At 38.8% G+C, this 15,864-nt stretch overlaps 1 protein-coding gene across 2 annotated transcripts in view; it reads right to left on the bottom strand.

Annotated features, from left to right (window-relative positions):
• Positions 1-15,864, bottom strand: part of slc9a7 (solute carrier family 9 member 7) — a 40,216-nt gene that overhangs the window by 9,753 nt on the left and 14,599 nt on the right. Inside the window, exons 10-16 of one of the 2 annotated variants that reach the window (XM_088078042.1) lie at positions 15,628-15,741; positions 15,248-15,359; positions 14,892-15,045; positions 9,785-9,847; positions 5,907-5,967; positions 4,239-4,321; positions 1,637-1,742 (exon numbers count right to left, since the gene is read on the bottom strand). In XM_088078042.1, the coding sequence (XP_087934168.1) occupies positions 1,637-1,742; positions 4,239-4,321; positions 5,907-5,967; positions 9,785-9,847; positions 14,892-15,045; positions 15,248-15,359; positions 15,628-15,741 (693 nt within the window). The remainder of the gene's footprint in view (positions 1-1,636; positions 1,743-4,238; positions 4,322-5,906; positions 5,968-9,784; positions 9,848-14,891; positions 15,046-15,247; positions 15,360-15,627; positions 15,742-15,864) is intronic. The other variant, XM_042483655.2, reaches the window with a different exon arrangement.

The following is a 15,864-nucleotide window of genomic DNA, read 5'->3' as shown; positions in this document are numbered from 1 at the left end:
TTGTTAGCACACAGTGTGACAGAACGCTTCGAACTGGTTTAAATTAATAAATTAGTTTAAATGTTCTTTATTTTATTATGTTCTTTTATGAAGAACTTCAACTGCCTCACATGAGACAACATCTGAGTTAAAACTAGGGGTTGATCGATATTGGTTTTTCAGGGCCGATTACTAGTACTTAATTAGACTGATATTTGCAACTGATTTGCATTTACAATAAAAACGAAAATCTTTCTGTCAATATTTAGAATTTGGAATAAAATGAACTCTAACGGAAAACTAAAAACTGAAACTTTGAACATCAAATACAGCAAGTTACCAGCAACTTTTTTTATATAAATTCAAGTGAAAATTTAGATTTTAAAAAAAAAGCTCCCTGAGGTTTTATAGAGTAAAAGTTCCTCCTGTTCTGACACTTTCTTCCTACTTTTTAATTAATTAACTTTATTGGCAATCACTGAAATAAAATGCTGATTCAGATTATTGGCAAAATACCAAATCTCAGCCGCAATAATCATCCAGGCCGATAATCTATCAACCCTTAGTTAAAAACAAAACAATCAAAACGGAAAAACTAAAATTCCTTCAAATTTGAAGCTTCAAGGTTCCTGAGAACAATAATTTAAATGTCAATATTTAAAATGACAGTTTGAGGTCAATGGGGAACAAAGTTTTCGTGTTTGTGGAACATTTTATTCCCTCCCCATTTAATTATATCCATAACTGAAGAGGAAACAGGCAGGGAGCTTTATTTAATCCCGTTCCTCTTTATTCTGCATCACACAGCGCTGGACGTTCCTGATTATATGAACCACCGAAACTCACGGCCGCCTGGCAGGCAGCGGGCAAACCAACAGCAACAAAGCAGGACAGGAAAGGAGCTAAACTTTCTCAGAATCAGCTTTAAATGAGAGACGATTTGTATTTACTGTGCTGTTAAAAAATGCATTTTGTTTTCAGTGACAGGCTCTTTGGGTCGCAGCGAGAGGAGCGTATAATACTCCAAAAAACCTTCACGTTAAAGTATTAATAATGAATAGGGGAATTTGCCAAAGTGGATCCAAGTGTGACGGTCCCGTCAAAGAGTGTTTCTGTGTTTAAAATATCAGCGCGCAGCGTCTTTCAGAACAGCGATCATCATTGAGGTGCCGCTGAAAAGGCCCTTTTGTGCCCTTTGAATGCAAAAAGGCTTCTCGACTGTCCATTTTCTCTCTCGCTGAAGGCCTCGCTGCTTTGTGTGTTTACTGGCAGCCACTGAGAATACTTTGAGGGTATTACTGTTCTCCTGAGAGAAAAACCTTCAGTATTCACAGAGAGGCTTCCTGAGGCAGCAGGCTCAGGTCTGAACAACGAAAAGGGCTAAAAACAACCACCACCTTTTACAGACATCTAACAACGCTTTGGTTAATTTCAAATATATCTAAAATTCACCTTTTTTTATTTTAGCAGCACTAAAACTTATTAAACTCAAAATGTTCAACTATTTCTTTAAATCCTCCAACTGGACGACATGCAGTGAATAGATTTTCTGCTGTTTCTACACGGTGAACATGCATTTTTCACAGATCACTGGTCATGTAGGAGTGTCACTGTGTGTTTGCTGTTGTGGTTTTTTTTAGTGCATGTGGACACTCACCTCGTACGCCTGGGGGCTGGTCAGACAGCTCGCCAGCGGCCCACAGTATGCGGGCAGAGTGGAGGTGAGAGGCGGACCGCTGTGTGTCAGAATGGGCTTCAGGTAACTGAGCAGTTATTAAGGAAAATAACCCAAAGAGCAATAAATAAGTACAATAAATGTAATTCATATCAAATATCTGTACCTCTTTTTTTTTTACAATATGGCACACTTTATAAAGGACTTACATGCTTTAACTAATGCTTTCATAAAAGATTGGTTATTGGTTATTATCAAGGCAAGTTGAGAAAAAAAAAATCTTCACAACCAAGCAACCAAAAATCAACCCCAAAAATCACATCCTTGTCTTGGCACGCTTGTTTTTGTGTAAGTCTGCACTTTTAAATGTCGATAAGTTTATAATGTTTACAAATGGACCAAAAAAAAAAAGGCAGTGCAGCTTTGAGTAACTGCGCTCATAATAATGGAATACCTACCAAAAACTATGAAAGATGTGGGCTTGCTAAACATGTTTAAACAACAGCTGAAAACCTGTTTATTTAATTAGGCTTTCAATTAATATTATTATTCTTATTATTAATTCTCTCATTTTACAATTCCTGTTGGTCCCTGTTAATTTTACCGTCACTTGTGTACTTTTCATCATTTACTTAATCATGTTTTTATTGTGTAATTTTGTTGTCCTTTTTGCATCTGTTTTAATGTGTTGCATTTTTACTGTAAAGCACTTTGAGCTTCATCTCTTGCATGAAAGGCGCTCTATAAGTAAAGTTTATTATTTAAAGGTTTGTAACTGATCTATAAAGCATTAGTAAATTATTAACCATTAAAGGGAAAGTTTTTTTTTTCAAGTGTGGTTGTGTAAAGTTCTTATCCATAGTCCGTGTATTAGTAGATGGCAGTCTGCATGCCACTAGTTTGGAAAAGTAGACAGGAGTCTGACACAGAAGACAAGTAATGTACTCCTGTGGACGAGGGCAGCAGCAAATCAAATTTCAGCCACCAAAAAATTAACATCAGTTTATGTGTGGAATATTTTTACGGCTTTATCTTCTCATCAGACAGTAATTTCTACTGAGGAACTGGTGCTGTTATATCGCTCTCTTCAAAGCCAGAATCCACTGAGAAAACCAGTAATTTAACATCAGTGAACACAGGAGCTGCTGGTCTACCGCTGTCAGTTAGTTTGTGTTAATGAGGAACTTCGGCATTTAAAAGGTCACAAATTAAGATTTGCAAACTAAATGATCGAGGCAGCTGTAGACCAACAGCTCCCGTGTTCAGCAACTAAAATTACTGCGTTGGTCAATGAAGTCTGGTGGCTTTAATGTGAGAATAGACGGATTTAATGATTTTAGTTCCCTGTCAGAAAGGGCTGTCTATGTCTTTATTTTCTCTTTATTTCTCTTTAGTTTTGTTTTGTTTATTTATAAGATGGCTGTATTGGTTATATTGAAGTGTTTGTTTTTTCCTTCATAGGATGTTTAATTTATCCAAAGACTTAAATAAAAACTTAAATGACAAGAAAGGAACGTCTGATGACAGGATAAAGTGGGGAAAATATTCTAAATATAGCTCACACCTAAAATGATATTAATTATTTTGGGTGGCTCTCCCCGTCTTCAGCAGTAAGTTGCTTAGCTTCCATGACTGAACTGTGATTGCTTCTTCAAACTGGTTGCGTGCCGACCGTCATCTACTGTAGGTAATACACTGACCATGGAAAAGTACCCCATTCAACCTCACTACAAAAGATCCACACTGTTTCAAAATAAAGGCCTTAATATAGCTCACAGACCTTTTATATAGATAGTGGTACCAAAATATCCGATAAAACGGTTTGCAGAAGCCAATTCAAGCACAAAACAGTTTATACTGTCAGCCTACTTAGATTAAAACAGACCTTACAGTCAGTGAGTTCTCCTCCTGCACCGTAAAAAAAACATTTCAAATGATGAATTGTGCTTTAATAATGCTGAGGATGTCTGCCAGCAGGATATATTTGGAGTTTAAATCTTTAAGGGATCCTGCGAGCAGCTGAGAGTAAAATAAATCTGTGGCGCTTGGCAGCAGAGAGCGCCGAAATCAGAAATCAAACTCACTTGTCTAAATCAGCACGGTCTGCTACCCGGGAACAAAGTCCCTAACCTCCCTGCACCACAGCTCCGTGTCATGTATGTTTATCTCAGCCTCAGAGAAAATTCCCCCCTGCTCGCTTCTGCTGCGTCTAGCACGTGTCACCAGGGAGAAAGTCTCCGCCGTGAAACGCAGCTGCTCTGCTCAAAAGCAGGTACACAATCAGCCACCTGGGGAGGGAGTTGTTCAGCGGAGGAAGGGGAGGAGGGAGGAAATGAGCTGCTAAACACAGTTACTGGAGTCTGTTTTTGCAGCCAGTCTGAGCTAAGCAAGTTATTTTGATCCCATACTGCAGAGTGATGCAAAACAGACACCAATTGTGACTCAGAGTTTTATGGACGAGTGGATATGAGACCTATTAACACTACAAGGAGCTGCACTACTTCAAACACTTCCAATTACCTCGTGGCCTAAAAGCAAATGATGCTTTTTATGTCTTTGGTTCTGTGAAGCACATGAAGGATACTTGTGATCAAAGGTGTACCACAGTCTGAAGAGCCAGGCACTCTCCTGTTTGGTTTTACTTTGTCCTTCAGCCTGGGCGCCATCCTGGAGAAACACACACAAAAATCAACATGTTAGTACGAGCAACATTTGTTGCATAACAAAAAGATCCCGGCTGACACATTGTTATCAGGGTAAAATTATTGCAGTAATTTTCATTCTCAGGAAATTTGGTTGCTAGAACTCAACTAGGGGATCAATTTGTTTAATTATCAGTAAAAAACAAGAACAAATTTGCTATAGCTGTGACCACATGCTCTGATCCATCCACATTTTGCCCATTTCTGCCAATTGGCATGAACCATTAATCAACTGTTTTTTAGCTCATGATCAACCTTGGACAAGACTGTGAAAACATTTGAAAGTTACCATCTTTTTTGCAATAAGCCACTCGCACCATAACCCCCTTTGGCCAAGTGGCATGAACACAAACACACACCCTCACTAATACCCCTTTTCCACCAAAACTAGTGCATGTAGGTAGGTTTTTCAAACATATACCCGCTAAAATAGGCTATAGACTGCTTTCTCATTGCCAGTAGAGCAGCGCTGTGTGCTAATCTGTACACAGGGTGACTTGTACTTTTGCATATTCATGCTCCACTGGAGCGGTTTACTTAGTGGACATCATACCTCCAAAGGGCCTATAATAATTCAGTGAGAATTAAAAATGACAATATCTCCTCATAACATAAACCATTTCCAATGTAGTACACAGCACCATCAACAGGTCCTGACAGTCACAATAATGCAGCATCAGGTCCGACACCATAAATGCCGATGCTGCAATATAGCACACAAGTGCAATATACGCTGCCACCGTCATTCACTGTCATCAGCATCATCAATACTGCAAATACAATATGTACAGTTACTGTTAATGAATAAGTATGATATATAAAAAAAAGAAGTAACCACTGTTTTTCACTGGCCTCCATGTTGCTTTCTACTGTTTACTAAACCCTGTTCTTCACCGTTTTCGTGGCATACTCATCCACTACTGGCAACGGGAAAGAAGTTTAACATTTAGAAGATTTTCCCTTGTTTAAAAAACCGGCATATGAGTATGAGTAGGCTCTTATTTTGAAATAAAGGCAACATGAGAGTCGATTGGCTGAGTGCTAATGGCATAATTACTGTTATAAAGGTGTACAGGAAAGACTACGAGCATGCAGTCTCGTTTTCTGTGTTTCAGCATTTTTACTGACACATTCAGCATGTTATACAGTTTGGTGTTATGAGCGCAGTTAAAGTATAATTGATTTATGGATGTTTGATTAGATTCTTGCTCATTAAAGTAAATTATGTTGATTGTCTGCATTTATGATTAAAACACATTTCAGAGTAAAATGACAAATCCCCTCCATCGTACATAAATGCCATGCTGTGAGAAACTTCTGGTTCAGTTTCGTTTCATTTTTTCAACTTAAATCGTAATTCTAGTAATATATTTCATAATCGCTCTCAGAAAATGAGTCATTTCCATCTTACAAATTAAACAACTTCCGTGTCTTCAGACTTACAGTCTCTGCACTGCATCAATATAAATTTGCAGAAGTGGGATCGTTTCAGCGGTGAGAGCAGTGGCGATGACTTACAGTGAATAATAAATCACTTCTAAGACACTCACCCCCTGTAAGACCTGGAAACTGTCTCCACACTGCTGGTCCTGATCTGGGTCCACACCAACCCTGAATCACAGGAAGACAGTAGAAAGAAAATATTTACAATATGTGAAAATGACATAAATTACTTCAAACATTGTTACAAATGTGGCTCATATCTGGTTAGATGTTAATCAGCAGTATTTTTCAGCCCCTGGGTCAGTGTGTCTGTGACTTCCCCACCTGCGACCTCTGCTCACCGTTTTCATTTGTATTTCCCGTGATTCTGTGAGACTCTGACACAAACATGATCTAAATCTCTTTGTGGCTGCTGCAGCTGCACAGTTCAGATTTGTTTGTTCTCTTTGTGGCTCTGATACGTGTCAGCAGCCGATTCTTTGATATCCCACACATCAAAGTGCTGATTATTCAACCTTTTAGTGGCTGGAAAAAATGCTGCAAATTAGCATTCATCCCAATACACCTAAAAACAGTGTGAAGCTTTAAAAAAAAAGGTTTTACACAGTTTGTGTAGTTCAGTGTGAGGGAGAGATTTGGAACAGTTATTAACTTTATGACTCATGACTCAAAACACAAAACCACAACCTCATAAAACAAACTTTCAGTTATTTGGGGAAATCACCATCAAGTCACCCCTGACCCAGAGACAGAGACACTGCAGCATGCAAGAAGAGCTAAAAGAAACATTTAAAGGAAGTTGTTGTGTGTGACTGTCTTTTAATTTAAAAAAAAAAATGCTTTTTCAGATTTTTCTTACAAACTAAACCAGATTTACTGCATAAAGTACACACTAAAAATCCCTCAGTCAAAATAGACCCATTTTAGCTCAATATACTGTATCATTAACGTTATACTGTAATACTTTCAGCCTTAATAAAAAGTAAACAGGTGAGTTATATAAAAATTCTTCCCTGTACAGATGTCATGAATGTTAAAATTTGCCATAGCGACCAAAGCGTTTTTTGTATTAGGCTGTAAACATGATTATTTCTGCTGTAAATTAGGGCATTTTAACACTGGCCTCTATTGACTCTGTTTCAGAGCCAGCCTCAAGTGGCCATAAGAAAAACTGCAGTTTTTCGCACTTCTGTTTTGGCTTCATTTGCGCAAAACTTTCATGATATTTTCGAAATGACGATAAGACACAATTGCGAGATGGCTGCATTTCCACTGAGTGATGTTCTGCTACTTCTCCTCTGGCGATAACGCTCCAAGAAGCATGCCGAAGGATGTTCAAAACATTAGCAGGTTTATTACTATTGCAGCCATCACACTAGCCCTCATTATTTCCAATCGAAGGCCACGTGTTATGTGAGCGATAATGGAAAGGCAAGCACCTTATATGTGGGAGCAGCCAAGAATGAGGGATTTCTGGGAGCTGATAGTCTACGATTTTACAGAGGAATTGTTATTCAAAACTTCTGGATGATCGGCTCAACTTTTGAAGAGTTATTTGATGCATTAACAGCTCTTGTAGCTCCTGCTGCATCATGTGACCTATAAAAGCCAAAAAGTGTTTTGGCAGTTTTGCGAAATATGGCTTTTTCAAATCGCCTGTAATGCCACCTCACGCAAGCGTATTAACTTTTTTGCGATAATTGGGAGTTTTTTCAAAATTGACGTGTTTGATTGGGATTAGTTTATATTCAAAATTTCAATTTGCTCAATTTGAGGGTTAATGGAAACCCGCCTACTTATAAGCAATTTCAACCATTTCCATTCTTGTGCTTCAAGTAAACTAGCTGCTGACAGTAGCTTCCTCAACTGCTTTAAAGTTTCTGCAGCACATATTCAGTCTTCATAGCTGGAAATAATTCCCTCCTGGTGTCTCTTACCAGCAGAGAAGGATTAAACTCAACACAAGCAGATTTTAAAGGGTCTCTTTTAATTCACATAAGCTCTGGAGCAGTTGAGTCTAATCCTTGTGGACAGGGGCCAAGGCAGAGACGTGGAGCCTTTCATGGTTATTTCTGAAACTACTCCGTACAGTAGGAGGTGTAACTCATGTGCATGGTTATCTTTAGACTTTTCCATGACAGCCGCAGAAAAAAATATCCCCTCCGAAGGCATGAGGAGCTGCATTTTCTGCTTTCCATTTTAGCAACTTGAGAAGGAGCAGGTATCAGACTGCCTTTCAGGACTTCTTCCTCTACACGCAAACACAGAAGATCTTCGGTGGCTGGAGGTTGCATGGAAGTCAAAGAACTTGTGAAAACAAAGAGGTGAGAAGCCGCCTAGCGCTGCGTCAGGAAGGAGTGGATTTTAAGATCAAGATACATCTGCCGGAGGGCCCCAACAAAGAGAAGCACGGCCCAGCACACGTTTCCTCTGATAAGAAACACCCATAAAACGTTTTACACACGCAGACTTACGTAAGAGAGTGTTACACTGACTTCAGTTCACCCACTAACCTTTAATCCTAATCCTGGAAACATTCCCTCCTCGCCTTAAACCAATCAAACAGTCCACACGAGCAATTTGCAGGGATTCTGTCCTCTAGGGAAGACATGCAATTATAAACAGAGTCAAAATGGAGGAACCCTCGCCCCACAGCTCTCGGTTTCTTTCTCGCCTTCCTCTTTTGCACATATTCTTTCAGATCAGTTCACACTGGTCTGTTGAGCTGCTTCTGGGGAGCACAGTGTGAGATTTGTTCTTTGCACCTCTGTGTGAAAAAGCTGGCGGACAGTACACACAGATGCAACAAAGAGACGAACTCTGGGTTTCACATCTCAGAGAAAACAGTGAATAATCATCTCGCTTCAGTAACTCCACAAGGAGCTGCAGCACATCTGCCAGAGCTGCTGTGTCACAGTAACTATGCTGCTCTCTTGAGAGATCTGTCTAATGACTCAAATCTAGTTTTTTTCTGATACTAACACAGGGTTCCCACACATTTTGATGGACAAAACTTCAATGCTTTTCCAAGAAAATTTAAGGACTCGTGATACTAAAAGATAAATGTCTTGCCCACTTGCCTGCTGTTTTTCAAACTTATTAGACTAAAACTCAAACGTAATTTTATCTAGCTGGCAAACATGAAGACAGAGACAGAATACTAGATAGAAGAAAAGTACGTGATGGTAAAAAATCATCCACAGGGAAAAAAACACACCACCGTGTTACACAATGAGGGAGAAAAAGTCGATACAGCAAAGTATCGCTGTATTTTTGTGTGGCAATATCATATGGATACCCAAATGCAAGGTATTGTTTTTTTATTTTAAATGAAACTGTTGGCAGCCTTCTTGAATGATAAAATGTATTGCCTTTCAGTTTACTAGATACAATTTACAGCAAAAAAAAAGATTGAAATGAAAAACATAAACTTTATCTTATGAGATAAAACTGAAAAAGTTGAAAAGGTTTTGCTTTGGGGACATTATTTTGCAGATGAAGAAAGGTAATGTATCGCAATATATTGCAAAATATGTACCAACACAATACTCAACATATTGCAACAAGTTTAAAATGGCCATATTATTATATTGTGATAATATTTTAAGTATTGTGGGGCCTCTGGTGATTTCTGCCCCTAAAATACTGTGACAATTTTATTACACACAAGAAAAATTCCATGACTTTTCCAGAAATTTCAATGATTTTCTATCAATTTCAATTCCAGGCCTGGAAAATAAGATTGGGATATTTCATTTCTTTTATAGTTTTTCTATTACTATGGGAACCCTGCTATCCATTCAGTTTAGTGTGTGGAAAATATGAGTGTCAGCTTTTCCCACAGCCCTCTATAGATACCCGATGTTCCCCTTTATCAGAAAAACAGAACTAAACAGTGAAGAAGACAGATTCCAGTCCGAAGAAACCACACGCCGTCCCAACACCAGTTACTCCCAGAGAGTTTGCACACATTCAGATACAGCACCTGGAGTACTCCCACTTTCCGAGCCGGCGTTGCTCTTCCTGCATTTCTTCGCTGATCCCAACGCTGTCACATCATAAACACATACACTCAGTATAGAGCATGTCAACATCAAAGAGTAACTGTAGTGTTTTTCAACCTGGTTCCTATTTTTCCATGTTTTGTGTCTAAGTGACTGATGGGGACTAAGATTTTTGAAGTGGTCCAGTTTTAAGACAAAGCGTGAAACATTAAAACATTATGGAGAGGACCCTACAGCGATTAGACTAGAAAGTCTCTATTGTCCATGAGTGCAATTTGGTTTGCAGCAGTAGTCAAAACAACTAAAATCATACACAACTTCATAAAATAACACAATAAATCGAAATAAGTGCATGTAATATACAACAGATGTCACAATCACATGAAATGCAGAAGAAAAAGCGTTCCAATACAACTTATCTAAGAGCGCTGCATGATCAAAAACACAAATGTTGATGGGAAAAAGGCCTCAAATATCTGTTCGATTTGGCCCTCCGAGGAAATTTAAACCTCCTGCTTGATGGCAGGAGCCAGACATACCTTTATGTTAAAGAGTAAGATCCTTTTTGTTTAACCACAAACAGCCCCGAAATCACTATCCCGATTATATGAAATTTCTCAGAATCAAACATTTTAAATAAAAGCATATCATCGTGTTGCAGTCAGTGTTGGTTTAATGGAGGACGAGACATAAACGAGAGCGGATAACAGTGACCGCTCAGTGTTTTCAAAACAGTAATTGGCAACAGTCTCTGCCAAATATGATGCTCTGTTCTGGGGACATGCACTAATCCTCGGACTTGGCACAGAGGCTCAGCAGATGTTCAAATAAAAAATAAATAAAAAAAACACTGGATGAAATAAATATAACTCTTCAGCTGATGATCCAACTGCTTCCAGCACATAAATGTCAACAACAAACCCATTGCTTTTTGTCTATGAGAGCTTATCTGATTTCACTTTCAGCTCAATTTATTACGCTTATATTTGATTTGAATCCTTTCAGTGTTTGAACTTCGGCTGAATTTTAAACTCCTTGCAGCACTTGCACTCACTTCACCTTCATTGAGTTCTTACACTTAGACTGAAGCTTGTACCAGTGGGAAAAAAAAACAACTTCTTTCACTTCCATTTAACTTCCACTCCAGCTTTTATTATTGTATTTTGTGAGCTGCATCAGCATCTTTCAGTGTTGAAAACTTATTTCAGCACTTCTGTTTTATCCTCCAGTCTAACCTCATCACACCCTCGCTGCCACTTCATTCAGAATTTTGAAAAATCCGTTTTATTGACTGTTTTACACGATCACTGACTGCTGGCTTCTCTTAATTGGTTGGTGGGGGACGCACGCTTCCGAAAATAAGAAAACTTGTTGCAGGGCACATATTAGTTTTCACCATGACTCAAAAACTGACATCCATAGAGAAGTTTGGTCTTATTTTGAACTAATTTTGAGCATCTGCAAATTAATTTAATACCTGATATGTTAAGAGCCACTAAAGTTAAGCATAAAATGACATGAATTAGATGCTGTTTTTGTTATTTGTGCTGCCATCTTGACTGTAAGGCAGCTGGGGGGGACAAATTCACAGGGCAGGACCTGGTTTTGTTCTGTCTGCCGCACAGCGAACATTTCAAAATCAGAGCGTTTTGACTGCTTGATTTTGTAGATTTGGTCATCTGTCTTTGATAATTGTGCCTTTAAACTCAAATAGTTTCTTTTTTGGTCTATTTTAAATGTGTTTATTTGTTGTACTTGTTGTATAGCCTGCAGACAAAGTTAATGTTAAGTCTAGTTATGAACCACACGGATCAAAGATTTGAGGCTCTTTCAGTTATTAAAAATATAATCATCCTCGTGATTATATTCTATCTATATTTTACATACCGCCACACATAGCCACATACTGCCTGTTGGCAGAAACACTCGATATGCTTTGTGCAACGCGCCACACCTCAGTCAAAAATAGAGGCGGCGTGTATTTTTCTTAGCTTCTTGGGCATTTCTGAAATGCGCTGCAGCGAGTCTACTGGAATTACAAGAATTGTCTAGAGTGACCGCCATCAATCAGCTCGGGTGGCCGTCAGCTGCCTGGTCGCCTGAATGAAATCTGCGCTCTAGAGAGTGCACTTTTCTAGTTCAAACTTCTTTCACTAATTGTAATTGTTTTAATATATTGAATGATTATTTTTAAAATATTGCCTAAAATCAGGCTCTCAAGCCAATACATTCTAGTCTATAAAAGGGCTTGAAGAAGATGTTTAAGTGTCTGTTGCTCAGAGGAATAGATGCACCTGAAAATTTCTGCATTGGAGCTGGAAGCTTATAACTCTTCCCTGACCCAGCGTGAGCTCACTGGGATGTCGTCTTTTCTTTACAGCCCGAGGCTCGGAGATAAGCTGCACACCTGCTCGCTCACAAACCATCCATCAAAACCCAATAACAGGAACCAGCAGCGTCTCCTCTCACTCCAGATGTTTGGTATCTCAGCACTTCCATCACATCCACATCCGACGCCTCATCACAACTGCTGCTTCTGTCTGACTCATCAGCCAGAGGACTGTGTCATAAAAACAGTAAACGACACTTGCAAATGTATTCTTCAGCATTAAATTTGGAGAGAAACACTACAAGCCTGTTTTAATGCTCTGTGTGATGTTATGTCCGAGTTCTCCTCCTTTCAAAGCGCCCCCCCCAAAAAGAGCCAAAATGTGTAAATGTATGCACATATACAAAGGATGATACCAAGATATCTGCCTGCCATGCACCACATGTCCCGGTTACCATGGCGACAAGTTCATGGGGGAGATTTTGGCAGCGCTCTAAACCTCCAGCTAACACAATAGTTCCTGCTCGCTACAAGGAGGCATTACTCATATTAAACAGAGCCTGTTCGCTCAGGCCGCCTCTGCTGCTGTCACACACATCACCGCGACCATAATCCGCTTTATCATGACAAATGGAGGCTCCCGGCCCCTGTGCGTCACGGGCGGACCAAAATAAGTGAGGCTGGGCTCGAAACAGACAGATAGGCATGCAGACCTAATGCTGATAACATCTTCAGCAGTTAGTGGTATGGCAGGCTGGTGATAAACAGCTGTTTCAACGGTGGATTCAGCATCACTTTTGGCTCAGGAGGAAAAAAGGCTGCTGCCCTAAATGTGGAAAAATGACATATCATCTGTGGCCCCATGTCCAGGGGGACACAAATCAAGCAGGGGGTCTGGGGGCCCTTCCCTATAAGATTTTAAGTGCCAGACACTAATTTCAAAGTCCTCTGCTACTTTTAAGGTAATAAAGTGTCAATAAAAGTAAAGCACAGTTGCATCAATTATATTTAGGATTAAAACAAACAAACAAAAGATGTGTGAAAAATGTTTGGCCTGTCAAAATGACCAAGAACTGATTGAAAAACTCAGAAATATCATTATACTTGTACAATAAATCTAATTTTGACCTTCAATCATAAACCTCCCACAAAGGATGGGGGATGCTTTGGTGAATTAATGTCCACCAATGTCCAATTACTTAGTTTCATCAGAAAGCACAGCACTGTTTCTTATCTAGGAATTATTTGTTTTGAATTATTTTTTTGTTTTGAATGTAATTTTAGCCTTTAGCCAAACATCATTCAGGAAGGGTGGGGTAGACTGGTCTTTGTAAGATTTATTTCCAACAAGATGCTTGTTTATTTTCGTCATCTCGAGCATGGAAAGCTTTGCGCATGCATTAGAGTAGGGAATGCACGAAAAGTTGGGACAAATCACGTCCCACATTCAGTAAGGGACGTTGCACTTTATTCTGTCACATAGGACGATCATGTTGTACAAGGGAGGGGTGGCATCCCTGCTTTAAAAATGATCTTGATTTTATGAGTTTGTGTTGAATCTAAGAGTATAACCTATCGATCTGCTATAACATAAAACGCAGATATTTCTTTAAAGATTTGAAAGCTGTGGGTATAAGCCAGCAGCAGCGGAGAACTCTGGCCCCACCTCCTGGACAACTCCTCCAAGATTTTGATTTGATTTTGATAAGGAGAAAACTATTATAAACACAGAGGAAACGTGTAGCTGCTCTACAAAGACAGAGCAGTAACCAAAAAATAAGTGAGTCTTTTTTCAGGGTGGCTGGCAAACGAAGTGGAGTAGACTCAGCTTAGTATAATATGTAAATACTCAAGTGAACTACAAGTACCTCGCAATTGTACCTATGTACAGTAATTCAGTGAAAGTATTTTCCACCGCTGGATAGTAGCTTCTAGAAGCCGCAGTTAACCAATCCAGCGGCAGAAACTGCAGTTTTAGCTCTGTTTTGAATGTTTCTTCTTTTTTCGACTGTCATTTGCCTCCTTGTGTAAAATTTTGAGATAAATACAGATGCATGACTTTCACAGAATATATTTCATAAAAGCTAAGAAGGAACAGTATGTGTAACACAGTAAAGTGTGAACAATTAGGTCATTCTTCAAAAGCTATACACACTTTCAATGAAATCATGAAATTTCTGTCAGAGTCTGAATCCTTTTCACACCATGACATCTTTCTGTGGATAATGTGATGTCATTTGTAAAAGGAAATTAAATAGGCTTTTCGTTTGGAGCAATGCTATAGCCTTGTTTTTCTTAAGTTTGAATAATTGATTTTACATTTTTTTATCCCTGGTTTTGATTTTATCTTCTTTTCTTTGATTGAATTTTATTTAGTTATTTTTAATTATTTATTTTGTTTGATTGTTTGTTTAATAGTCTTGCAATTTTTTTTTATTTTTTGTTTTATTTATTTACTTATTAATTAATTAACCAATTTATTTATTTTTTGCTCAAGCACTTGGGCTGTATGTTTGTTTGAAAGGTAATGTATTTTTTGTTGACTTTGAATGAAAACACTCCTCCAGCATTACCTATCCAACAAGGTAATCCCTGATCAATTACCAAAGTTATCACTCTCTGACAAATTAACTGTGGGTATTTTTTTTTTTTAATATTGGTCATTTTCATGAATGGGATACATTAAGCTCTGAGGACTTTTAGGTTAATCCAAAAGGAAATGCAGATTTTATTTTATATGCATTAAACTGTGATGTTACCTGATGTGCAGCCAGGACAGCATGGGCGTCGTCCCACCGCCAAACACCCAGACAGTGAAGAAGACGATGAGCAGCGTGGTGGTGAACATCATCTGACGGGCGTAAGTTGCCGTGTCCCGGATGGCCAAGGCGAACGCCATCGCCCCACGCAGACCTGTAGAGGGTCACGTGCAATGATTAGTCGATTAGCTGACAGAAAAAAATAGCAACTCCTCCAATTATCGTGATTGTTAAGTGTTTTTATTTATTAATTAATTTTAGGATGGTAAAATTGCATACATTAAGATTTTAGACTGTTGTCCAATCACATTTAATCTGAAATTATAAGAAAAAAACATGAAAGTGGCTTTTCATACCTGCAAACATCATCATGTGCTGGAAGTTTCCTTTGATCTTGTGCCGTCTGCCGAGGTTGAGAAGGAAGGACAGCGGGTAAATGTTGAAAGCTCTTCCGATGAATATGGCGATCTGACAGGAAGGTTAAGAACTCTTTGACTGAACAAGGTGTCCTGACTAAAGTGATACATGAAAGTGAACTTCACATCTTTCTTTCTTATGATCTTATTATCTTTTGGGACGTAAATAGCACAAAACTCTGGCATGTCCACAGGGACCTGCAGTCTCCAAGTCATCCAGTATGACCCAGTTCTGCAGGTGTGAAAACATTTTTTGTCTATGAGAGGGGTAACCCCACATGGAAACAGACAAACACGCTTGTTGTGTCTCAAAAGGATACAAAAGCTCCAATGATGAAAATGGGGCTGAAGATGTGATTCTGGAAAGTGAACAGAGCCAAACCCATGTAGGAGAAGATGAAGTTTTCAGCCAGGAAGTGAAGGACCTCAAAGAGCTGTGTGAAAAATATAATATTCGTTATGAATATCAGTTTAGAAACATATGAAAACGCAGCAAGAATAAAACAAAAAATCCACAGAAAGATTGTTGAAATGTTCAGGTTCAATAAGGGGGATTT

This window comes from Plectropomus leopardus, chromosome 5, assembly GCF_026936395.1.
Source record: "Plectropomus leopardus strain MGB_pleo_1.0 chromosome 5, ASM2693639v1, whole genome shotgun sequence".
NCBI lineage: Eukaryota > Metazoa > Chordata > Actinopteri > Perciformes > Serranidae > Plectropomus > Plectropomus leopardus.
The sequence above is the reverse complement of the archived record's forward strand: the minus strand, read 5'-3'. Positions and strand labels throughout refer to the sequence as shown.